The sequence below is a fragment of the Ranitomeya imitator genome, chromosome 1 (assembly GCF_032444005.1).
Source record: "Ranitomeya imitator isolate aRanImi1 chromosome 1, aRanImi1.pri, whole genome shotgun sequence".
Taxonomy (NCBI): Eukaryota; Metazoa; Chordata; class Amphibia; order Anura; family Dendrobatidae; genus Ranitomeya; species Ranitomeya imitator.
In genome coordinates, this window is record NC_091282.1 from 1,103,587,715 (window position 1) to 1,103,613,232 (window position 25,518).

The 25,518-nt window shown below is 46.0% G+C and overlaps 1 protein-coding gene across 6 annotated transcripts in view; it reads right to left on the minus strand.

Annotated features, from left to right (window-relative positions):
- Nucleotides 1-25,518, minus strand: part of CENPU (centromere protein U) — a 226,321-nt gene that overhangs the window by 196,519 nt on the left and 4,284 nt on the right. For all 6 annotated transcript variants that reach the window (XM_069744313.1, XM_069744312.1, XM_069744311.1 and 3 more), the window contains exons 2-3: nt 16,163-16,221; nt 10,046-10,097 (exon numbers count right to left, since the gene is read on the minus strand). In XM_069744313.1, coding sequence (XP_069600414.1) covers nt 10,046-10,097; nt 16,163-16,200 — 90 coding nt within the window. In that variant the 5' untranslated portion in view covers nt 16,201-16,221. The remainder of the gene's footprint in view (nt 1-10,045; nt 10,098-16,162; nt 16,222-25,518) is intronic.

Sequence of the window (25,518 nt, forward strand, 5' to 3'; positions counted from 1 at the left end):
TTATCCAATTGAATTCGGATGGGGTGACCCGCCAGAAGGCAGAGGACCTGCTGTAGGCTTAGCTGTATCGTTCGGATCCCCAGAAAAAAGATCGGGAGAAGAAGGCTGGCATCGGTAGCCACTAATAATCATTGAACTGGAAGGAACTCCCCTGGATGAGGAAGAAGCTCAGAGACTACCCTCTGAAAGCCTGATTGGCCTACAGAAAACGAGCGGAGCGAAAGAAACTGCTTCCATTGCTGTCACCATTTTTCCTCATGACCCTCCCAGCAAATCGAATGGAATGATTGATCAAGTAAGTGAGTTCTGAGTTGAAGGGCCACGGCCTTGTCTCAAGGAAGAAACACCAACCCTCTGGAAGTGTTCAGGATCATCCTCAAAAAGGATATCTGCTGGGCTGGAAAAGAGGAAAAAACCTGTCTAGATGAAGCTGCCAGCCCAGGAAAGAGGGTATAGCAATTGATATAGACGACTCTGCGTTGTCCTGGAAGAGTGGCTAGAAAGTCGACCGTATAGGGCAGGACGACCACGCCTCTAGGGTGCAAGAGGAACATGACGGCCGCCATGACCCTTGCAAACACTCAGGGTGCGGTAGCGAAACTGAAGGACAAGGTCGTGACTTGAAAATGCTGTTTGCGAATGGAAAAACAAAGGAATTTTTGAAGAGGGGAAAATAGGAATGTGAAGGTAAGCATCCCGAATGTCGGTGGATACCAGAAACTCCATCCTTTTTCCGTTGAAGTAATAGCTGAGCGGAGGAACTCCATCCAAAGGAGGAGGACCTTGTCCAGCTTGGTAAAAGTTTGAGGTCCAGGATCGGTCTAACTTTTCGGTCCCTCCTTTTGGAACCAAGATACCTTAGATCTAGACTGTCTTGGACAATTCTTCCACTGCTGGTTGAGTCTATATTAAACATGCGATCCTAGGGAGTGATGTCAGAGGTTTTTTGAACGCAGAGTACGCTTCCATACTCTGAGCTATAATGCCCTTCTGGGTGTAATGGCATTTGCTGCTGACAGCGCCGCTCAACTAGCTGCATCCAAGAGGCGTGAACCAGCTAGTCTCCCGCTCAAGAAATTTGATTGACCAGCTAAACTGTCTTCGGGAAAAGGTTACTGATGTGAATCAAAGTAGTTAAGGTTTCCGACCAGGAGACCATTGCTCTAGCAACCCATGCGGTGGCTAAGGAAGGGTAGAGCACTCAATCCGAGGCTGCAAGACGAAACTAACTAGATTTGCTATCTGACAGTCCGTTGTAATTTTAATTGATGACCCATCGGGCAGGAATACTGGTAGACAAACCACAGGAGATTCTACCCAGATAATCTGCCAAGTGGCAGAATGCGCGGCTGCATCCAATTCAGGAAAAGCTGTCTCTTGCTACCTCCGCTCTCTTTTGACAGTGCGGAGTTAAAATGATGAACCCTCGATCCACCACCCTCTTAACAGGGAAGTGGAGAGGGATTGTCCGCCTTCTTGCATCATGCGCTAAATAGTGGAGATGCAGAGAGGGGTGCTCGGACGCCAAAAAAAGGGTGCCACTGTACATCCACAGAGTTCAGGTCACCGGGTGGACAGGGTTGGTTCCGGTGTTAGGCCTGGCTGCAGAAGAGTATACATGGAGGCGACACTCCATGTACTCGTCTATTGATGGTGTGGGGAGATCGGTGCCCTTTAAAAGGACCCGTCACCCCTAAGAAACAGACCAGGCATGGCATCCCACGTCGTAGGGTGGTATATGTGGTGGGGTGTCCTCTCGTGTTTGCATACTGCTTATCCGGACGCTCCCTGTCCGGGTGAAAGACAAATGCTCTGCGAGGGAGTTTAGTCTCCTTATGAGGGACAGTGCGTGATCTAGAGTGGATCCGTAGCCCTCATCAATCTACAGAGATTGGTTGATATAAATAGGTGAATCCATCCTCTTCTGAAGCTCTGGCGAGTCCAGATCCAAGGCAATATCCAATCCATATTCAGATTCTTGTTCTCAGCAAATCATTGGTGAGGGAGATCAGGAAATGAAGCTTTCATTTTCTAGACGCCTGTACGTTTCTAGAATACTTGCGGCCCCTGCTAGCTGACAGCTCCCATGTAGGAGAGGAACCATATATATCGGTTGTAACAACCCTGCTGGCATCGCTGCATGGCCTCCCATCCCCCACCTGCATTACACTCAAACTCACTTACTTCTCTGGGACTTGTTGTGACTTCTCTCTGCTGCCAGCTCCATGCTGTGTGCCTCATGTCTGCCGTTTACTCTGTGCATGCTCTGTCTGTGTGCATAGGGGGGTGGCGCCGGAAACTCCTGTGTCTTATTGAGTCTGTGCACCTTGCTAAAGGTGTCCCCGGCCAATTGCCATGAGGCTTCCTGTATTTAACCCCTATCTGACCTCGGACGGGATAGTACGTCCGAGGTCAGATCCCCTGCTTTGATGCAGGGCTCCGCGGTGAGCCCGCATCAAAGCCGGGACATGTCAGCTGTTTTGAACAGCTGACATGTGCCCGTAATAGGCGCGGGCAGAATCGCGATCTGCCCGCACCTATTAACTAGTTAAATGCCGCTGTCAAACGCAGACAGCGGCATTTAACTACCGCTTCCGGCCGGGCGGCCGGAAATGACGTCATCGCCGACCCCAGTCACATGATCGGGGGTCGGCGATGCGTCAGGATGGTAACCATAGAGGTCCTAGAGACCTCTATGGTTACTTATCACCGGTGGCTGTGAGCGCCACCCTGTGGTCGGCGCTCACAGTACACCTCCATTTCTGCTACATAGCAGCGATCAGCAGATCGCTGCTATGTAGCAGAGGCGATCGAGTTGTGCCTGCTTCTAGCCTCCCATGGAGGCTATTGAAGCATGGCAAAAGTAAAAAAAAAAAAAAAAGTAAAAAAAAATGTGAAAAAAAAATATAAAAGTTTAAATCACCCCCCTTTCGCCCCAATCAAAATAAATCAATAAAAAAAAAAAATCAAATCTACACATATTTGGTATCGCCGCGCTCAGAATCGCCCGATCTATCAATTTAAAAAAAAACATTAACCTGATCGCTAAACGGCGTAACGAGAAAAAAATTCGAAACGCCAGAATTACGTTTTTTAGGTCGCTGCGACATTGCATTAAAATGCAATAACGGGCGATCAAAAGAACGTATCTGCACCAAAATGGTATCATTAAAAACGCCAGCTCGGCACGCAAAAAACAAGCCCTCAATCAACCCCAGATCACGAAAAATGGAGACGCTACGTGTATCGGAAAATGGCGCAATTTTTTTTTTTTTTTTTTAGCAAAGTTTGGAATTTTTTTCACCACTTAGATAAAAAATAACCTAGTCATGTTAGGTGTCTATGAACTCGTACTGACCTGGAGAATCATAATGGCAGGCAAGTTTTAGCATTTAGTGAACCTAGCAAAAAAGCCAAACAAAAAACAAGTGTGGGATTGCACTTTTTTTGCAATTTCACCGCACTTGGAATTTTTTTCCCGTTTTCTAGTACACGACATGCTAAAACCAATGATGTCGTTCAAAAGTACAACTCGTCCCGCAAAAAATAAGCCCTCACATGGCCAAATTGAGGGAAAAATAAAAAAGTTATGGCTCTGGGAAGGAGGGGAGTGAAAAACGAACACGGAAAAACGAAAAATCCCAAGGTCATGAAGGGGTTAAGAAATCCCCACCCATTGGTGGGGGCCTGTGCAACTTACCCCCTCAGTCAGTTCTTTGCTGCTAAGGTGCCAGGCCCTGTCTCTGTTACCCTTATATCCGCCACCCAGGGGGGCGTTGTACCCTGTCTGTGTCCGCCACCCCTCGTACCCTGGCTTGTGTCCATGTCTCTGTGCCTTGACCTGTTCCTGACTGTCTTAGCTTAGTCCTGTTCCTGTGTCCGTTTATATCCCTGCCTTGGTTTCCTTTCCCTGCTGTGTGCACTCTGTGTTTTGCTTTGCTCTGCTTTTGGCTCTGTTCTCTGTGACCTTACTTTGCTCCTTGCTCTGCACTCTGACTTTGCTCTGCTCTCAGCTCTGCGCTCTGTAGCTTTGCTCTGCACTCTGTGGCTTTGCTCTGCGGCTCAGATCACCTCTCGCTCTGCGGCTCCGCTCCTTGCAGTTCTACCTGGCTCCGCTCCTTTCGGTTCTACGTCTCTTGCTCTTGGCTCCGCCTCCTGCGTTTCTGCACATGGCTCCACCTCCTGCTCTTGGCTCCGCCTCCTGTATTTCTGCACCTGGCTCCGCATCCTGCTTCTCTGTTCTTGGCTCTAGCTCCTGTGCTTTTTCTCTGCATCCGCTCTTGCGGTCTCTCTTCCTATTCATAAGTCCTCCTGTCTGAACAGGTTCTTACCTGTTTTACATACCAGCCTGCAGATCGGTCCCTACCGGTTCTTCCAGTGTACCAGCCTTGTCCTCCTGTCCTGCCAGAGAGCCACCCGTACCTGCCTGCCAGAGAGCCAGCCGTGCCCGCCTGCCAGTGTCTCTGTAGTACACGTACCTGCCTGCCAGAGAGCCTGCCGTGCCTGCCAGTGTCTCTGCTGTACACGTCCGCCTGCCTGTGTCCCAGCCATGCCCGCCAGTCTGCCAGAGTGCCAGCCATGCCCGCTTGCCTGTCTATGTTCCGTTCCCCAGTGGAATTAGCAGCCACAGCCAGACACCACCCTGGAGTGGTGTACCTGGTAGCTTCCTGCCGCACAAGTCTGACATCATCAGAGGCTCCAGCGAAGACCAAGGAAGCTACTTAGTTACGCCCCTTCCAGGGAAGTTTGGTCTGTGGTCCAGTGGGGCCACACCACTGCACACCCGCGCCAACCAGTCTGGGCACGAGCGTGACAGTTTGCACAGGCCATGGTCCACTGCTGAGTCCCATGTGCCTTCGCTCTCGGAGCAAGATGAACTCTCCTCTTGCCAGTATTGGCCTCCGAGGAAAATGTTTACCCAGTCTGAAAGCCACTCCTTCACTGCTCCATCCCCAATTGTCATCTCTAATGAGCTGTTTGATCGACTTCAAGCCTGCGCTCCTAATGATGAATCCATGCCAGATCCTCCATGCTACTATGGGGATCCAAAGCAATGTCGTGTGTTCTTGGAGCGGTGCTTGCGCTATTTCAAGTGGCATGCTCCCCAATTCCCCACAGACTGGTTGAAAGTAGGTTTCTTAATGACCTACCTAAGAGGAGATGCTTTGATGTGGCTCGACCCCCTCTGGGAAGCAGGGGACCCCATCATCTCGAATCTGGCAGCCTTCCTGGTGGCCTTCTGTAAAGCCTTCGATAAGCCAAGTACTGCATCTCCTGAAAAGTCTTCCCCTCCAAGCTCACAGACGGTCCAGACGAAAGAAACCTGTAGGTAAACCGTCGCTTCCGTCCATGACTGTCCAAGACTCACCTGTTCCACAACCTGCCAAAGAAGCTACCCGAGCAAGATCCAAGAGGTCTAACAAGAGGGGGCTGGCAAATCTGCAGCTTGAATCTGGTGCGGAGATTGAAATACGGTATCCCTGTGGTTGTAAAGAACATTCAGATGGTCTTTGCCCTGTGAAGCCTGTACTCGAAAACCCTGGGCCAGTAGGAGAGGCTGCCCCTGGCGAGAGTACTTCCTCTCCATCTAAGTTAATGACTGTTTCTCTGCCTTCCAGGAGCTTTGGTGTGTTTAAGCCACCCATCATACGGAGTTGGTGTATGGTCTCCGTTCCAGAACCCGGTGTGGGCATTGTCTGATAATGGCCAAGCAATACTAAATAGCAGTCTAGTCCTGCAAAGACAACTACAGCTCCAAGTTGGAGCCTTATACACAAAGAAGTTTGTTTTCCGTATGCTGTCTGTTATGCCCATGGGTCATTCTGAGCCAAGGACTCAACCACCTGCTCTGGTCAAGAGTTCCAGTAAAGTGCTTCGTTTGAATCTACCCAGTCTTGAGAAGTGTCTGGTTCCCATGCGTCAAAGATAGTTAGCAGTGTCATCTTCTTCAGCTGGTCTGCTAGTCGTCGAGTCAAGGTGTGCTGATGTCACCGAAGATGGGGAAACAGTGACGATGTCTCCACACATCTCCAGCGACTATATCGGTAAACAGTTAGTCGAGTTAAGGTGTGTTGACGTCACTGAAGATGGGGTAGCGGTGACGATCTCTCCACACCTCTCCAACGACTATACCTGAATACCGTTCCTAGGAACATCCCTGGCGTTTGGACGATTTCTTCTGGATAACGGGCAGAAGATGGTTCCTATGTGGATACCTTCAGAGTCCTTGTGGCCGGCTGGTGAAGATTTCAAAAACAGAAGTTTGTTCACCTCAATTTTTCTCTCACCCGGTGGAGCTGTTGTTCTCCACACTCATCTCTAATGACTTTTCCTGTGTTCAGTATCCAAGAACTTCTCTGCTTCCTGTTGGGCAAAAGTTGAACCCCGTGGGAGGGTTTCCAGTTTCCAAGTGTCCGGCTGATGAAGATATTAAGACAGCAGCATTCAAGTCCCTGTTACCTGTGTACCTGGAGGAGGTGGTCCAGCTCATTGTGGAAGCTAACCCTGTTGAGAACCAAGAGACTTTGTTTTCTCAGATTCCTGGTGACCCGCCTGCCTTATTCTACCCTGAAAATGTCATGTTGGCCTGGTCTGTGTGTGGGCCTATTCTTCTTCTGCAAATCATCCTGGCGAGCTTGAAGAAGAGGGTGGCCATAAAGGGAGGGAGGGGGGGGTACTGTAACAACCCTGCTGGCATCACTGCATGGCCTCCCATCCCCCACCTGCATTTACACTCAAACTCACTTCTCTGGGCCTTGTTGTGACTTCTTTCTGCTGCCAGCTCCATGCTGTGTGCCTCATGTCTGCCGTTTGCACTGTGCATGCTCTGTCTGTGTGCATAGGGGGGTGGCGCCGGCAACTCCTGTGTCTTATTGAGTCTGTGTGCACCTTGCTAAGGTGTCCCCGGCCAATTGCCATGAGGCTTCCTCTATTTAAGAGATCCCCACCCATTGGTGGGGGCCTGTGCAACTTACCCCCTCAGTCCAATCTTTGCTGCTGAGGTGCCAGGCCCTGTCTCTGTTACCCTTATGTCCGCCACCCAGAGAGGCGTTGTACCCTGGTCTGTGTCCTGTGTTTACAATCCAGTGGGGCCTCATACCCTGGCCTATGTCCGCCACCCAGAGGGGCGTTGTACCCTGGCTTGTGTCCATGTCTCTGTGCCTTGGCCTGTTCCTGACTGTCTTAGCCTACTCCTGTTCCTGTGTCCGTTTATATCCCTGCTTTGGTTTCCTTTCCCTGCTGTGCGCACTCTGTGTCTTGCTTTGCTCTGCTTTTGGTTCTGCTCTCTGTGACCTTGCTTTGCTCCTTGCTCTGTATTCTGTGACCTCGCTCCGGGCTCTGCACTCTGACTTTGCTCTGCTCTCAGCTCTGCTCTCTGTAGCTTTGCTCTGCACTCTGTGGCTTGGCTCTGCGGCTCCGCTCAGCTCTGCGGCTCCGCTCAGCTCTGCGGCTCCGCTCAGCTCTGCGGCTCCGCTCAGCTCTGCGGCTCCGCTCAGCTCTGCGGCTCCGCTCCGCTCTGCGGCTCCGCTCCTTGCGGTTCTACCTGGCTCCGCTCCTTGCGGTTCTACGTCTCTTGCTCTTGGCTCCGCCTCCTGCGTTTCTGCACTTGTCTGCGCCTCCTGCTCTTGGCTTCGCCTCCTGTGTTTCTGCACGTGGCTCCGCCTCCTGCTCTTGGCTCCGCCTCCTGTATTTCTGCACGTGGCTCCACCTCCAGCATTTCTGCACGTGGCTCCACCTTCTGCTCTTGGCTCCACCTCCTGCATTTATGCACGTGGCTCCGCCTACTGCTCTTGGCTCCACCTCCTGCGCTTCTGCACATGGCTCCGCCTCCTGCGTTCCTGCACTCGGCTCTGCCTCCTGCGTTTGTTCTTGGCTCTAGCTCCTGTGCTTTTTCTCTGCATCCGCTCTTGCGGTCTCTCTCTTCCTATTCATAAGACCTCCTGTCTGAACAGGTTCTTACCTGTTTTACATACCAGCCTGCAGACCGGTCCCTACCGGTTCTTCCAGTGTACCAGCCTTATCCTCCTGTCCTGCCAGAGAGCCACCCGTACCTGCCTGCCAGAGAGCCAGCCGTGCCCACCTGCCAGTGTCTGTTGTACCCGTCCGCCTGCCTGTGTCCCAGCCGTGCCCGCTTGCCTGTCTATGTTCTGTTCCCCAGTGGAATCAGCAGCCACAGCCAGACACCACCCCAGTGGGGCCACACACCCGTGCCAATCAGTCTGGGCGCGAGCGTGACATCGGTCCTGCGAGCACTCCGAGCTACAGTGGGTTCACGGAGGGCTTCAATCTCTTGATCAGAGAAGCCATGGGATGTGGCAGTGATGAAGCCCACTCAGGGGAACTAGGTACTCTGGGATAAGCTGGGATCGGCGGCGGAGGGTTCCTGAGTTCATTTAGGGTGACCGGCTTCAGACTGGTCATGTGCCTTTAAGACAAGGGAATACTGGTCATGTGCCTTTAAGACCAGGAAATGCTAGTCAAATGCCTTTAAGACCAGGAAATGCTGGTTATGTGCCTTTTAGACCAGGGAATCTTGATCATGTGCCTTTAAAACCAGGGAATACTGGTCATGTGCCTCTAAGACCAGGGAATACTGGTCATGTGCCTCTAAGACCAGGGACTAATATGGGTCATTCATGTAAGTACAGGAGGGAAGAGGGCAGTACTTCCTTACCCGGCTGCAGAGTCATTGCGCTCCTTTAATGCAAAAAACTATTGCCAGAAAGGATGGGCGGAGCCGCCTTAACGCGCCATAGTGTGGGCGCGACTTCCGGGATGCGGCCTACACATCGGACGAAGCCGCGGGCTAAATTTTTGCAGCCGGCCGAAGCGTTACCTTATGGAGGTGGGCCACAGGGAAGCCATGTTAATATCCCACTGCAGGGGTCCATCACCGACTGGATCCACTCACCATTGGTGCGCGTCAAGGCATGGAGCCGACCACGGATGACTGGGTTTCAGCGCCGAGGAAAGCGCGCACTGTGCTGTTCTGCTGCAGGTTAGGTTTTGCAGCGTGGACGGTGCAGGGATAAAGCGATAACCCTCCATCCACCATCCCCTTGTTAGGGAGGTGGAGAGGAACCGTCCGCCTCCTTGTGCCATCCGCTTTAACAGTGGTGGTACAGTGGGGGCTGCTCGGACGCCAAAAAGAAGCCTCTGTACATCCACAGAGTTCAAGCCCCCAGGTGGACTGGGCAAGTTGTCTGGCAATAGGCCTGGCTCCAGGAGAGGATACATAGAGGCGACACTCCATGTGCTCGCCCGTTGCTGGTGTGGGGAGATTGGGACCCGGAGGAACCGTCGCCCATAAAGTGAGCTCAGGCACGGCTTACCACGGCGCAGGAGATGGTACGGGGAGGCGACACTCCGCGTTCTCGCCTGTTGTTGGTTCGGGGGAGATCGGAACCTTGAAAGGATTCGTCGCCCCCTTCACTCCGTTAATTAAAAAATAAAAATTTACAGAAAAGTAAAAAATAAAAAAAAAACAATGGGGTCTGAATCAGACCCAAGTGCCTCCTGCAGACACTAAGCAAGAACCGGTTAGCTGAGAACCAGCAGGAAGGTGTATACTGCAGAGGAGGAGCTAACTTTTTTGTATCACTTAGTGTCAGCCTCCTATTGGCAGCAGCATACACCCACGGTCTGTGTCCCCCAATGAGGCGAAGGAGAAAAATAGAGACGCTACGGGTATCGGAAAATGGCTCGATTTTTTTTTTTTTTTTAATCAACGTTAGGAATTTTTTTTCACCACTTATATTAAACAAAAAACATATTGTGGAATTGCACTTTTTTGTAATTTCACTGCACTTTGAATTTTTTCCCATTTTCCAGTACACGATATGTTAAAAACCAAAGGTGTCGTTAAAAAGTACTACGTGTCCCGCAAAAACAAAGTTATGGCTCTGGGAAGAAGGGGGAGCAAAAAACAAAAGTGCAAAAAAAAAACAAAAAAAAAACCTCCGGTCATGAAGGGGTTAATATAAAAGAAATAAAACAAAATAGAAACACTAGATGATTCAATTGAGAGAGAAGCAGGAAAACTTACTTGTTTGATGCGTCCTGGGCTTTTGACATTTTGACTTTTAAGGCTTTTTGTCCTACAAAATAACAATGGGTTAAAAAGTAAAACCTCATATCTGTGACCCCACAGCACATTATGCGAGTTTTTCATATACAAATATTTTACCCGTCAACGTGTTTCTCCTACTTAGTACGATTACAGCGATAACAAATTTCTAAGGTTGTTGTATCACATTTTCGTGGTTAAAAAATTCTGAGCTTGGTATAAAAAAAAAAAAAGTTTTGTTTGTGCCGCAATTTTGACAGATATTCTTTACAATTTTTTTTCTAGCTTCCTTAGGAGATTTGAACCGGTTTATTGTTCATAGGAGGACTATAATGATAGCTATGGCAGAATTCAGCAGGCCCCCGACTGCCATAGAAATCCATTAGCAAGCGTACTGGTAACCTGGCCATTTAAGTGGCAATGTTGTTTCAACAGATGCTGGTTGTGTGAAATAGGCAGGATAGAAGGCAGGATTCAGATATTGATCACCGAGATCGGAGGGGGGTCCGGCATCTTACACTTCTATCAAACAGATGTCATCACCTCCAACAGTGACCAGGTGTTAACGGTGAGTGGACAAGTGCATGATAACTCTGTACACTGTGTAGTGTCTGCTCTCAGGTCCTGCAGATCCTAGTCATTTCAATAGCAGCAGAGCTACATCAATATCGCAAGCCGAGAAACCACCTTTAGCAGCTTTCCAACACGTGATATTTATGTATGTCCCACATTGGGTGCCAATATATAGAGCAGGCCCAAGAGCTGCCAGCTGGTATTTTCCTGAAATAGCAGTGATCGGAGCTTGCGCCAGTTGCTGCCAGTTAACCTTGTAGATGCACAGTCAATAACAGAAATAAATAGTATGATGGCCGATGTACATGTGCTCTAGCACTCATCAACTTCCCTAGCTTCATATTCACAGAATGCCAATTACTTGTAATGGTAGCCAGGGGCCTGCTGAAACCCCCGTGGCTGTCATCTTGGTCCACATATTAAGTGCAACATGTGGCTGAGCTTTATAAGCTGATGTCACTTTGACCATATACTGGAATACTAGACTACTGCATTATTTAGAACAAGCAATGGCAGGTTAAAATTCTCTAATGTCTCAAAATTAAGTAAAAATGTTAAATATACAAATAAAAGAATATATAAATTTCAACAATCCACCTCTTCCCACATTGAAAATAAATTAAAAAAAATAAGTTAATTTAGTATCGCTGGGTCTGTAAAGTTTCAAGCTATCAAAATAGAAAAATTAATTATCCTGTGTGGTAAAGTGGGAAAAAACGAAAACCCCAAAATAATGTTTTGTTTTTTTTTGGTCCCTGCACTTGTCCCTGAAAAGTGAATAAAAACAATCAAAACAATACTAATGTGCCCCAAAATTATATTACTTGACATAATTAAAATGCCAGCTCACCACACAAAAAATAACTTTTATTCTTCTGTCGATAAAGCTATGTCTCAGAAAATGGCGACACACCAAATGTTTACATTTATAACTTTCAATTTTTTTAAAACACTTAAAAAAAAAAAAAAACTCTAGAAGTTTGGTTTCACCATTAACCCCTTTATCCCCAAGGGCGGTTTGCACGTTAATGACCGGGCCAATTTTAACAATTCTGACCACTGTCCCTTTATGAGGTTATAACTCTGGAACGCTTCAATGGATTCCAGTGATTCTGACATTGTTTTCTCGTGACATATTGTACTTCATGAAAATGGTAAAAATTCTTTGATAGTACTTGCGTTTATTTGTGAAAAAAACGGAAATTTGGCGAAAATTATGAAAATTTCGCAATTTTCCAACTTTGAATTTTTATGCAATTAAATCACAGATATATGTCCCACAAAATACTTAATAAATAACATTTCCCACATGTTTACTTTACATCAGCACAATTTTGGAACCAAAATTTTTTTTTGTTAGGGAGTTATAAGGGTTAAAAGTTGACCAGCAATTTCTCATTTTTACAACACCATTTTTTTTTTAGGGACCACATCTCATTTGAAGTCATTTTGAGGGGTCTATATGATAGAAAATACCCAAGTGTGACACCATTTTAAAAACTGCACCCCTCATGGTGCTCAAAACCATATTCAAGAAGTTTATTAACCCTTCTGGTGCTTCACAGGAATTTTTGGAATGTTTAAATAAAAATGAACATTTAACTTTTTTTCACAAAAAATTTAATTCAGCTCCAACTTGTTTTATTTTACCAAGGGTAACAGGAGAAAATGGACCGCAAAAGTTGTTGTACAATTTGTCCTGAGTACACCGATACCCCATATGTGGGGGTAAACCACTGTTTGGGCGCATGACAGAGCTCGGAAGCGAAGGAGCGCCATTTGACTTTTCAATGCAAAATTGACTGGAATCGAGATGGGACACCATGTTGCGTTTGGAGAGCCCCTGATGTGCCTAAACATTGAAACCCCCCACAAGTGACAACATTTTGGAAAGTAGACCCCCTAAGGAACTTATCTAGAGGTGTGGTGAGCACTTTGACCCACCAAGTGCTTCACAGAACTTTATAATGCAGAACCGTAAAAATAAAGAATCATATTTTTTCACAAAAATTATCTTTTCGCCCCCAATTTTTTATTTTCCCAAGGGTAAGAGAAGAAATTGGACCCCAAAAGTTGTTGTACAATTTGTCCTGAGTACGCTGATACCCCATATGTGGGGGTAAACCACTGTTTGGGCGCATGGGAGAGCTCGGAAGGGAAGGAGCGCCGTTTGACTTTTCAATGCAAAATTGACAGGAATTGAGATGGGACGCCATGTTGCGTTTGGAGAGCCACTGATGTGCCTAAACATTGAAACCCCCCACAAGTGACACCATTTTGGAAAGTAGACCCCCTAAGGAACTTATCTAGATGTGTGGTGAGCGCTTTGACCCACCAAGGGCTTCACAGAAGTTTATAATGCAGAGCCGTAAAAATAAAACAAACATTTTTTCCCACAAAAATTATTTTTTAGCCCCCAGTTTTGTATTTTCCCGAGGGTAACAGGAGAAATTGGACCCCAAAATTTGTTATCCAATTTGTCGTGAGTGCGCTGATACCCCATAAGTGGGGGGGAACCACTGTTTGGGCGCATGGGAGGGCTCGGAAGGGAAGGAGCTCCATTTGGAATGCAGACTTAGATGGAATGGTCTGCAGGTGTCACATTGCGTTTGCAGAGCCCCTAATGTACCTAAACAGTAGAAACCCCCCACAAGTGACACCATTTTGGAAAGTAGACCCCCTAAGGAACTTATCTAGATGTGTGGTGAGCGCTTTGACCCACCAAGGGCTTCACAGAAGTTTATAATGCAGAGCCGTAAAAATAAAACAAAAATTTTTTCCCACAAAAATTATTTTTTAGCCCCCAGTTTTGTATTTTCCCGAGGGTAAGAGGAGAAATTCGACCCCAAAAGTTGTTGTCCAATTTGTCCTGAGTACGCCGATACCCCATATGTGGAGGGAACCACCGTTTGGGCGCATGGGAGGGCTCGGAAGGGAAGGAGTGCCATTTGGAATGCAGACTTAGATGGAATAGTCTGCAGGCGTCACATTGCGTTTGCAGAGCCCCTAATGTACCTAAACAGTAGAAACCCCCCACAAGTGACCCCATATTGGAAACTAGACCCCCCAGGGAACTCATCTAGATGTGTTGGGAGAACTTTGAACCCCCAAGTGTTTCACTACAGTTTATAACGCAGAGCCGTGAAAATAAAAAATCCTTTTTTTTTTTCCCACAAAAATTATTTTTTAGCCCCTAGTTTGTTTTTTCCCAAGGGTAACAGGAGAAATTGGACCCCAAAAGTTGTTGTCCTATTTGTCCTGAGTACGCTGATACCCCATATGTTGGGGCAAACCCCTGTTTGGGCACACGGGAGAGCTCGGAAGGGAAGGAGCACTGTTTTACTTTTTCAACGCAGAATTGGCTGGAATTGAGATCGGACGCCATGTCGTGTTTGGAGAGCCCCTGATGTGCCTAAACAGTGGAAACCCTCCAATTATAACTGAAGCCCTAATCCAAACACACCCCTAACCCTAATTCCAACGGTAACCCTAACCACACCCCTAACCCTGACACACCCCTAATCCCAACCCTATTCCCAACTGTAAATGTAATCTAAACCCTAACTTTAGCCCCAACCCTAACTGTAGCCCCAACCCTAACTGTAGCCCCAACCCTAACCCTAGCCCTAGCCCCAACCCTAACCCTAGCCCTAACCCTAACCCTAGCGGGAAAATGGATATAAATACATTTTTTTAATTTTTCCCTAACTAAGGGGGTGATGAAGGGGGGTTTGATTTACTTTTATAGCGGGTTTTTTAGCGGATTTTTATGATTGGCAGCCGTCACACACTGAAAGACGCTTTTTATTGCAAAAAATATTTTTTGCGTTACCACATTTTGAGAGCTATAATTTTTCCATATTTTGGTCCACAGAGTCATGTGAGGTCTTGTTTTTTGCGGGACGAGTTGACCATTTTATTGGTAACATTTTCAGGCACGTGACATTTTTTGATAGCTTTTTATTCCGATTTTTGTGAGGAAGAATGACCAAAAAACAGCTATTCATGAATTTCTTTTGGCGGAGGCGTTTATACCGTTCCGCGTTTGGTAAAATTGATAAAGCAGTTTTATTCTTCGGGTCAGTACGATTACAGCGACACCTCATTTATATCATTTTTTTATGTTTTGGCGCTTTTATACGATAAAAACTATTTTACGGAAAAAATAATTATTTTTGCATCGCTTTATTCTCAGGACTATAACTTTTTTATGTTTTTGCTGATGATGCTGTATGGCGGCTCGTTTTTTGTGGGACAAGATGACGCTTTCAGCGGTACCATGGTTATTTATATCCATCTTTTTGATCGTGTGTTATTCCACTTTTTGTTCGGCGGTATGATAATAAAGCGTTGTTTTTTGTCTCTTTTTTTTTTTTTCTTACGGTGTTTACTGAAGGGGTTAACTAGTGGGCCAGTTTTATAGGTCGGGCCGTTACGGACGCGGCGATACTAAATATGTGTACTTTTATTGTTTTGTTTTTTTTATTTAGATAAAGAAATGTATTTATGGGAATAATATTATTATTTTTTTTTCATTATTTTGGAATATTTTTTTTAATTTTTTTTTTACACATTTGAAAATTTTTTTTTTTTACTTTTTTACTTTGTCCCAGGGGGGGACATCACAGATCGGTGATCTGACAGTTTGCACAGCACTCTGTCAGATCACCGATCTGATAGGAGTGCAGGCTGCTTCACAGTGCCTGCTCTGAGCAGGCTCTGTGAAGCCACCTCCCTCCCTGCAGGACCCGGATCCGCGGCCATCTTGGATCCGGGCCTGGAGCAGGGAGGGAGGGAGGTAAGACCCTCGCAGCAACGCGATCACATCGCGTTGCTGGAGGGAGGGAGGTAAGACCCTCGCAGCAACGCGATCACATCGCGTTGCTGCGGGGGGCTCAGGGAAGCCCGCAGGGAGCCCCCTCCCTGCGCGGTGCTTCCCTGCACCGCCGGCACATCGCGATCATCTTTCATCGCGGTGTGCCGGGGGTTAATGTGCCGGGGGCGGTCTTTGACCGCTCCTGGCACATAGTGCCGGATGTCAGCTGCGATAGGCAGCTGACACCCGGACGCGATCGGCGGCGCTCCCCCCGTGAGCGCTGCCGATCGCATATGACGTACTATTGCGTCCTTGGGAAGTAAAGCCCACCCCACATGGACGCAATAGTACGTCTAATGGCAGAAAGGGGTTAATACACTGACTTAGAATTCCTGTTCACAAGACATGTTAACTGTACAACAAAACGCTGTAAAAACAAAATCCTAAAAACAATGGAGCCTTGACTTTTTTTTTTTCCAAACATACTTGGTATTTCTTTCCATTTTTCAGTAAATTGTATGATACAATGAATGGTGCCATTCAAAACAGCAACAAACGGACAAAAAAAAAAGCCGTTATATGGCTTATGTTGACTGAAGGATGAAAAAAAAGTTGTGAAAAAAAAATAAAAAAACACAAGTGCAAAACTAAAAAACTGTCTTGGCAAGTGATTACAACTAGGACAATGTTCCTTCCAGTGAACTTACGATTGGTTTATATTCTTCAACTTCTTGTGTAGAGACATTTTCTGTTGTAGTTCTCACATCTAGAAGGAGAGATACATGGAAGATTGTAACTACTTACTGTTATGCAGGGTTTGGAATTTGAATATATATACAGTTAGGTCCATATATATTTGGACAGAGACAACATTTTTCTAATTTTGGTTATATATATTACTACAATGAATTTTAAACAAAACAATTCAGATGCAGTTGAAGTACAGACTTTCAGCTTTCATTTGAGGGTATCCACATTAAAATTGGATGAAGGGTTTAGGAGTTTCATATCCTTAACCTGTGCCACCCTGTTTTTAAAGGGACCAAAAGTAATTGGACAATTGACTCCAAGGCTATTTCATGGACAGGTGTGGGCAATCCCTTTGTTAGGTCATTCTCAATTAAGCAGATAAAAGGCTTGGAGTTGATTTGAGGTGTGTTGCTTGCATTTGGAAGGTTTTGCTGTGAAGTAAATATGCGGTCAGAGGAGCTCTCCATGCAGGTGAAACAAGCCATCCTTAAGCTGCGAAAACAGAAAAAACCCATCCGAGAAATTGCTACAATATTATGAGTGGCAAAATCTACAATTTGGTACATCCTGAGAAAGAAAGAAAGCACTGGTGAACTCATCAATGCAAAAAGACCTGGGTGCCCATGGAAGACAACAGTGGTGGATGATCGCAGAATAATCTCCATGGTGAAGAGAAACCCCTTCACAACAGCCAACCAAGTGAACAACACTCTCCAGGAGGTCGACGTATCAATATCCAATCTACCATAAAGAGAAGACTGCATGAAAGTAAATACAGAGGGTTCACTGCACGGTGCAAGCCACTCATAAGCAACAAGAATAAAAAGGCTAGACTGGACTTTGCTAAAAAACATCTAAAAAAGCCAGCACAGTTCTGGAAGAACATTCTTTGGACAGATTAAACCAACATCAACCTCTACCAGAATGATGGAAAGAGAACAGTATGGCGAAGGCGTGGTACAGCTCATGATCCAACGCATACCACATCATCTGTAAAACACGGCGGAGGCAGTGTGATGGCTTGGGCATGCATGGCTGCCAGTGGCGCTGGGTCACTAGTGTTTATTGATGACGTGACACAGGACGGAAGCAGCCGAATGAATTCTGAGGTATTCAGAGCCATACTGTGTGCTCAGATCCAGCCAAATGCAGCCAAACTGATTGGTCGTCGTTTCATACTACAGATGGACAAAGACCCAAAACATAAAGCCAAAGCAACCCAGGAGTTTATTAAAGTAAAGAAGTGGAATATTCTTGAATGGCCAAGTCAGTCACCTGATCTCAACCCAATTGATCATGCATTTCACTTGTTAAAGACTAAACTTCAGACAGAAAGGTCCACAAACAAACAGCAACTGAAAACCACCACAGTGAAGGCCTGGCAGAGCATCAAAAAGGAGGAAACAGCGTCTGGTGATGTCCATGAGTTCAACACTTCAGGCAGTCATTGCCAACAAAGTGTTTTCAACCCAAGTACTAAAAATTAACATTTTATTTAAAATTATTGAATCTGTCCAATTACTTTTGGTCCCTTTAAAAACAGGGTGGCACATGTTAAGGAGCTGAAACTCCTAAACCGTTCATCCAATTTTAATGTAGATACCCTCAAATGAAAGCTGAAAGTCTGAACTTCAATTGTATCTGAATTGTTTTGTTTAAAATTCATTGTGGTAATGTCTATAACCAAAATTAGAAAAATGTTGTCTCTGTCCAAATATATATGGACCTAACTGTATATAGATAGATAGATACACACACTAGATGGTGGCCCGATTCTAGAGCATTGGGTATTCTAGAATATGTATGTAGTTTATTTATGAAGATTTTAGAATAATACAACCCACGTAGTATATTACACAGCCCACGTAGTATATAACACAGCCACGTAGTCCCACATAGTATATTGCACAGCCACGTAGTATATTGCACAGCCACGTAGTATATTGCAGTCCACGTAGTATATAGCACACCCCACGCAGTATATAGCACAGCCAACGCAGTATATAGCACAGCCCATGCTGTATATTACAGCCACGTAATATTACACAGCCCACGTAGTATATTGCACAGCCGATGTATATAGCACAGCGACGTAGTATATAACACAGCCCACATAGTCCCATGTAGTATATAGCATAGCCAAGTAGTATATTGCACAGCCACATAGTATATTGCACAGCCCACGTAGTATATTGCACAGCCCACGTAGTATATTGCACAGCCCACGTAGTATATTGCACAGCCCACGTAGTATATTGCACAGCCCACGTAGTATATTGCACAGCCCACGTAATATATTGCACAGCCCACGTAATATATTGCACAGCCCACGTAATATATTGCACAGCCCACGCAGTAAATAACACTGCCCACATAGTAAATACCACGTAGTATATAGCACAGCCCACGCAGTATATAGCAATGTGGGCACCATATCCGTTAAAAAAAATTAAAATAAAAAATAGTTATATACTCACCCTCCGACAGCCCCCGGATCCATCCCAGGCCTTTCCCGCTCCTCGCGTGCCGCTCCGATCACCAAGCTGCAATAACACGTGATGATGTAGCGGTCTCGCAAGACCGCTACGTCATCTCCAGTCATTGCCGCAATGCATTCTGGGGACCGGAGCGGCGCGTGAGGAGCGGGAAAGGCCTGGGCTGGATCTGGGGCCACCGGATGGTGAGTATATAATGATTTTTTTTTAATTATTTTTAACATTATATGTTTTTACTATTGATGCTGCATAGGCAGCATCAATAGTAAAAAGTTGGTCACACAGATGGTTAATGACAGCGTTAACGGACTGCCTCACACCGCGTTATGCCATGGTGTAAGGCAGTCGTTTCAACGCTATGTGGGTGCTGACTGGGAGGGGAGTATGGAGGGAACACTGACTGCAGGGGAGTAGGGAGCGGCCATTTTGCAGCCGGACTGAGCCCGTCGCCGATTGGTCGCAGCCAGCTGGCCGCGACCAATCAGCGACGCGGGACTTTTGTGACTGACAGACAGACAGAAAAACGGAAGTGACTCTTAGACAATTATATAGTAGATATAATCTATATATACACACACACAGGGTGGTCCAAAAGTAGGTGGACAGTATGTGTAGTAGGAATAAAAGTAAACAAACACAGCACTCTGGAACAAAAGTAGCGGTCGGTAGAATAACTGATAATATTAAAACCACAGTTGGGCTGAAATAGTACTAATAATGGGTATTATTACCTACCGATAATTCGGTTTCCAGGAGTCCATCCTGACAGCACATTGGAGGACGTCCTCCTCCTCCTTGCAGGGACAGGAAACACAACACGAGAGGTTAAAAGGTCCCACTCCACCCCCTTTTCCTCAGTGTTTTGACTAGTACCACACCATGGATAGATATACTTTTGAAAACTTTATTAACCAAACATATTACAGCATATGAACTGGCATACATAGGGGGGGAAATAACGGTGCTGTCAGGATGGACTCCTGGAAACCGAATTATCGGTAGGTAATAATACCCATTTTCCAGGACGTCCCCCTGACAGCACATTGGAGAATACCAAAGAAAACTACGTTTAGGGTGGGACAACTGCTTGGAGAACTTTCCTCCCATAAGACGTCTGCTGAGCTGCTACTACGTCTAGCTTATAGTGCTTACAGAACGTGTTTACTCTGGCCCAAGTTGCTGCCTTGCAAATCTGATCTAGTGACGCTCCTGCTCGCTCAGCCCATGATGCTGAAACAGCCCTAGTAGAGTGAGCTTTAATCCCTGTTGGGCACGCTATCCCTTCTGATGCGTAGGCTTTTGAAATTATAGTAGTAATCCATCTAGCTATAGACGCCTTGGAAGCTTTTTTACCTTTATTCTTACCTCCAAATAGGATAAAAAGATTAGAATCCTTCCTCCAGGAGCTAGTGGCCTCTAGATAGTTTAATACTGCCTGCCTAACATCCAGGGAGTGTAAAGCCTGTTCTTTTTCATTAGAAGGGTTCTCACAAAAGGAAGGTAAAATTATTTCCTGATCTCGATTTTTTGCTGAAGCTATTTTTGGGATAAAAGCTGGGTCTAATTTTAGGATTATATGATCCTCTCTGACTTGAAGATATGGATCCTTAATTGATAGAGCCTGAATTTCCCCTACGCGTTTAGCTGTAGTAATCGCTACTAGGAAGGCCGTCTTCCAGGTACGAACTGAAATAGGCATGTCCTCCTCTAGAGAATAGGGATCTTTACATAGAGCCCTAAGGACTAAATTTAAGTCCCAAGTGGGAGCTAGCTGTCTCAAGGTAGGCCGTAATCTTTGGATAGCCCTCACAAATCTGATTATCCAGGGATGGGAAGCTAATGGATAATCCAGAAAAGTACTAAGGGCCGAGATCTGGACTTTTATTGTACCTGGCCTGAGCCCCAAGTCAAAGCCTGCCTGTAAGAATTTTAAGACTCTAGGAACATCCAAGACCCCCGGAATCACAGCTGACCCGCCACTTCCCATACAAAATTTTTTCCAGATCTTGTGGTAGATGGCTGAGGTGACAGGCTTCCTACTAGCCTGGATGGTTGTAATTACTTCATCTGAAAGACCTCTGGATTTCAAGATGTCCCTCTCAGGATCCATGCTGATAGATGCAGTCTCTCCGGGTTTTGGTGTAAAACAGGCCCTTGATGAATTATATCCTTCCATAACGGGAGCATGATAGGGTCTCCCGATGCCATGGCCCCCAACAATGGGAACCAACTTCTCTTTGGCCAGAATGGTACAATTGTCAGCACTGTTGCCTGGTCTTCCTGAATCTTCCTGAGCACTATTGGAATAAGTGCTATTGGTGGAAATGCGTAAGACAGAGGTTCGCTCCATGCTTGACTTAAGGCGTCGACTGCTTCCGGCATGTCTAGAGGGTTGAGGGAATAAAATCTGGGAACCTTTGAATTTTTCCTTGTGGCGAATAAATCTATCCTGGGCGTTCCCCAACGGTGGCAAAGAATTTGGAACATTTCTTGACTTAGTTCCCATTCGGTTGGAGAAACTTTCTTTCTGCTTAGATAGTCGGCTAGTATGTTCTGTGACCCTTCTAGATGCACTGCTGTTATAGAAAAGACAACGTCTTCTGCCCAGGCAAATATTCTCTGCGCTAGACTTTGAAGCGCTTTGTGTTTGGAACCTCCTTGATGCCTCAAAAAGGATACCGCTGTTACATTGTCGGATAGGATTTTTACATGTTTGTCCTTTAGGCATGAACGGTTTCTTCTGAGAGCTTCCCAGACTGCGTATAATTCTCTGTAATTTGACGACATCTGACTGATCTCCTCGGGCCACTTGTCCTGAAAGAATTTTCCTTCTAGGTGCGCTCCCCATCCCCACTGACTTGCATCTGTGGTGATTATCACACAAGGGGTTGATATCCAAGGGATGCCCTTTTTTAGATTGTAGTCCTGGATCCACCATCGTAGTGATCTTCTTGTCTTCATTGATAGCTCTAGCCTCTTGTCTAATGTGGAACGACGTCGATCCCCTACCATGAGTATCTGTTCTTGTAAAGGCCTTGAGTGAGCCTGAGCCCATCTGACACACGGAATGCATGCTGTCATCTTCCCCAAGACTTTCATAGCTGCTCTTATCGTCACTGGACTTCTTTGGAATTCTAAGATCATCTTTTTTAATGAGGTTCGTTTGTCCCTTGGTAAGAAGGACTGCCTGGTTGTAGAATCCAAGAGTACTCCTAGAAATATCTTCTGGGATTCTGGCTTTAAATGTGACTTTTTTCTGTTGACCACCCATCCTATTTCCTCTAATACTGCTATGACCCGATCTCTGTGTTGTAGCAGAATGGCCCTTGAACGTGCCACAACCAGAAAATCGTCTAAGTATGGAATTATTGTTATTCCTTGATTTCTTAAGAAAGCCACCACCTCTGCTACCAATTTGGTGAAAATTCTTGGGGCGGATGCTAGACCGAAAGGGAGGCATTGAAATTGGAAGTGGCAGGTCATGTCCGAGAGACTTACCGAGAATCTCAGAAGCTCCTGAGAAGAGAGATGTATCGGGACCTGATAATACGCACTCTTCAGATCGAGAGTGCACATTACCGAATCTTTGTTTATAAGATGAATGATGGACCTGATCGACTCCATTCTGAACCGTTTGTATTTGACGAAAACGTTCAGAGGTTTTAAATTTATTATTGTACGGGATTCCCCTGACGGTTTTGGAATAGAAAAAAGAGAGAAATAGTGACCTGTACCTATTTCTGGAGTAGGAACCCGAACTATAACCCCGGAGTCGAACAGTTTTTGTAGGTCTAGAAACATAGGGGAATCTTTGGCTAACATTGTTGGTAAGATCCACCTCTGAGGTACGCGGGATATTAACTCTATTCTGTAACCTTCTGAGATTATCTTGAGGACATAATCGTTGTCTGAGATCTGACTCCATTGTTTGAGGAAGAAACTTAATCTCCCGCCTATTCCTATGGCGTCATTGTTTCCTTGGTCTATAGCCAGAACCGAACAAGGAATTCCTACCCCTTCTATTCTGAGCGTAGGAACTCCTAAAGGATCCTCTACCTGATCTCCATTGTTCTCTATACTCTGGAAATCTGCGGGGGGGGAGGGGGAGGGGGGAGAGGCCTCCTCCGAAAGGGCTGAAACTTCTTGGGTTTATCCTCGGGAAACCCTCTTTTACTATCAGCTGCTGACTCTAGGATGTCATCTAAAGCCTGACCAAATATTCTGGAACCTGAAAATGGAATGGCGCATAATTTATTTTTGGATGCATTATCCCCCGACCAAGATCTAAGCCAAATAGCCCTTCGTGTTGCATTGGACAAGGAGCTATTTCTAGCCGCAAATCTCACAGATTCAGCTGATGTATCTGCCATAAAGGCCGTGGCTGACTTAATGATAGGCAGAGAAGCAATTATATCCGCCCGTGAAGTCTTATTAATTAAATGTTCTTCCAGCTGTTCCATCCACAGGAACATGGATCTCGCTACAGAAGTAGCTGCGATGTTGGTTTTTATTAAAGCTGCTGAAGTCTCCCAGGCTCGACGTAAAAGGATATCCGCCTTGCGATCCATTGCATCCTTAAGACTAGATGAATCTTCGAAAGGTATTGATGTTTTCTTTGCCACCTTGGCTAAAGGGACATCTACCTTCGGAATCTCTTCCCATGTCTTGATCTCTTCTGAATCAAACGGAAGACGATTTTTAAACTCTCTGGACATCACCAATCTTCGTTCCGCATCTTTCCATTCTTGCGAGATCATCTTACGTATGTGTTCACTCACCGGGAACACCGTCCGTTCCTGATATGTGAGCCCTCCGAACATCTGATCTTGTCTAGATCTCGGCTGTGGATCTTCTTTCACCTGCATAGTACGTCTGACCGCCTGGACCAGTTCTTCTGTTTCTTCAACTGGAAAGTAGTACCTCTTCCCTTCTTGTTCTTCTACTGGCAGTTCTCCTTCTTCTTGATCAGAACCTCTATATTCTGATTCCGCCTCCGATGAACCATCCTGAACCTCCTGTTCTGGATCTTTCCTTGGTCTTTTACGAGCCGGGCCCGGACTGTACACTTCCCGTTGTGACATTGAAGCTAAGGAATTCTGGACCTCCTCCCGGATTATATTCCTCATTTCGGACAACATTGATGGTTGTTCTTCTCTGACAATTTTCTTAATACAAGAGCTGCACAGATCCTTTTTGTATGCTTCTGAAAGTTTTGCGTTACATAGAGAGCACCTCTTAGATTTAGTCAATGACTTGCCAGACCTTTTAGTCTGAGGGAGGGGAGCTTGACTGGCCTCTTTATCCTAAATGTAAGCATAAGGACAAGAACGGCTCAGTGTGTGCAGGCGTATATTTGAGTACTCTGCGCATTGCGCACTTACCCCTATCTCCTCATTCCTGTTCTCCATATCCTCTGTGGAGAAATACTACTATCAGTACATGATCTCATATGCTCCCATATGTATAAAAGGGATATAGCAGCGTCTGCTGCACTCACCCTTGGTCTCCGGCATGTCCGCAGCAGACTGCTCGCACGTTTGTCCTGCAGCAAATATTCTCCAGGGATACACTCCGGCGCTCTCCTACCAGAGGAAGCGCTGGATAACCATCTGCGAGTGCCCTGAGCCTTGCGCCCTTAAAGCTGCCTACTTCCGCGTTCCACCAGGTGGAACGCACGCCGAGATGGCCCCGTCCCCGGATGTGACGTCACCTTACCTGCGCCTGACACCGGACGTACTGCACTCGGTCTAACAAACCTACTTCCGCGTTCCACTCAGTGGAACGCACGCTGCTGCCGCTGGCGCCGGACCTCTTGCGGCGCCTCTTCTCCTGGCGCCCGAACCGAGAGCCCCCCACCGGGAGGAAGCGGTTCGACCCAGGAGCTCGTCCGCTCGACTGGTCTTTTGGCAGAGGGACTCCCCACCGGGAAGTTTCTGCCTGGGGCTTAATGATGCGGGGAAAGGATATTGGCGTTAGCCGCACAATCCCCCGAGCCCTCCGGACTGGTGAGTCTTCCCGCTTGTATAGCGCTGTATCCTCTCGTGTGTCCCTCCATGCAGGGACAGGAAAAACACTGAGGAAAAGGGGGTGGAGTGGGACCTTTTAACCTCTCGTGTTGTGTTTCCTGTCCCTGCAAGGAGGAGGAGGACGTCCTCCAATGTGCTGTCAGGGGGACGTCCTGGAAAAAGAGATTGTGCAAATGTGCAAGTACCAGAAGACCACCACTTAATACATGAATGGCAGACCATTCGGTGTAAGAGTAAAACGAAGAACCTAAAGTATGGAAATCAATATATATGATAAAACCTTGTGTGGGTGTGTAAAAAATACCCAAATAAAATAGTAAAAAACAGGAAAGGTACGGTAAACTAAAATGCCTTTATTACATTAATATATAATTATATAAATATACAGGGCAACAATAGGCAATCACAAAAGTGTGCCTGTAACTGGAGGACAGAATGTATATATAAAAATAGCAACACAAAATAGCAGCAAATACTATAACGGACACAGAGAGGACTGGGTGAGTATAAAAAAAATTTTTTATAAAAAAAAAATATACAAAAAATATTATATAAACAAAGAACTAATATATATATATATATATATATATATATATATATATATATATATATATATACACACACACACTATGTATATAGATGGCAATACAAGTCTAAATTATTAAATACCCGTATATAGTAAAATGGCCGTAAAAAAGGGGCACTAAGCAAGCCAAGTGAGGGCTACCTGAACAATATAAAAAGTGTAATAGGAAAAAACGTGTAAGTATATTAAAAAACACAATAAGTATA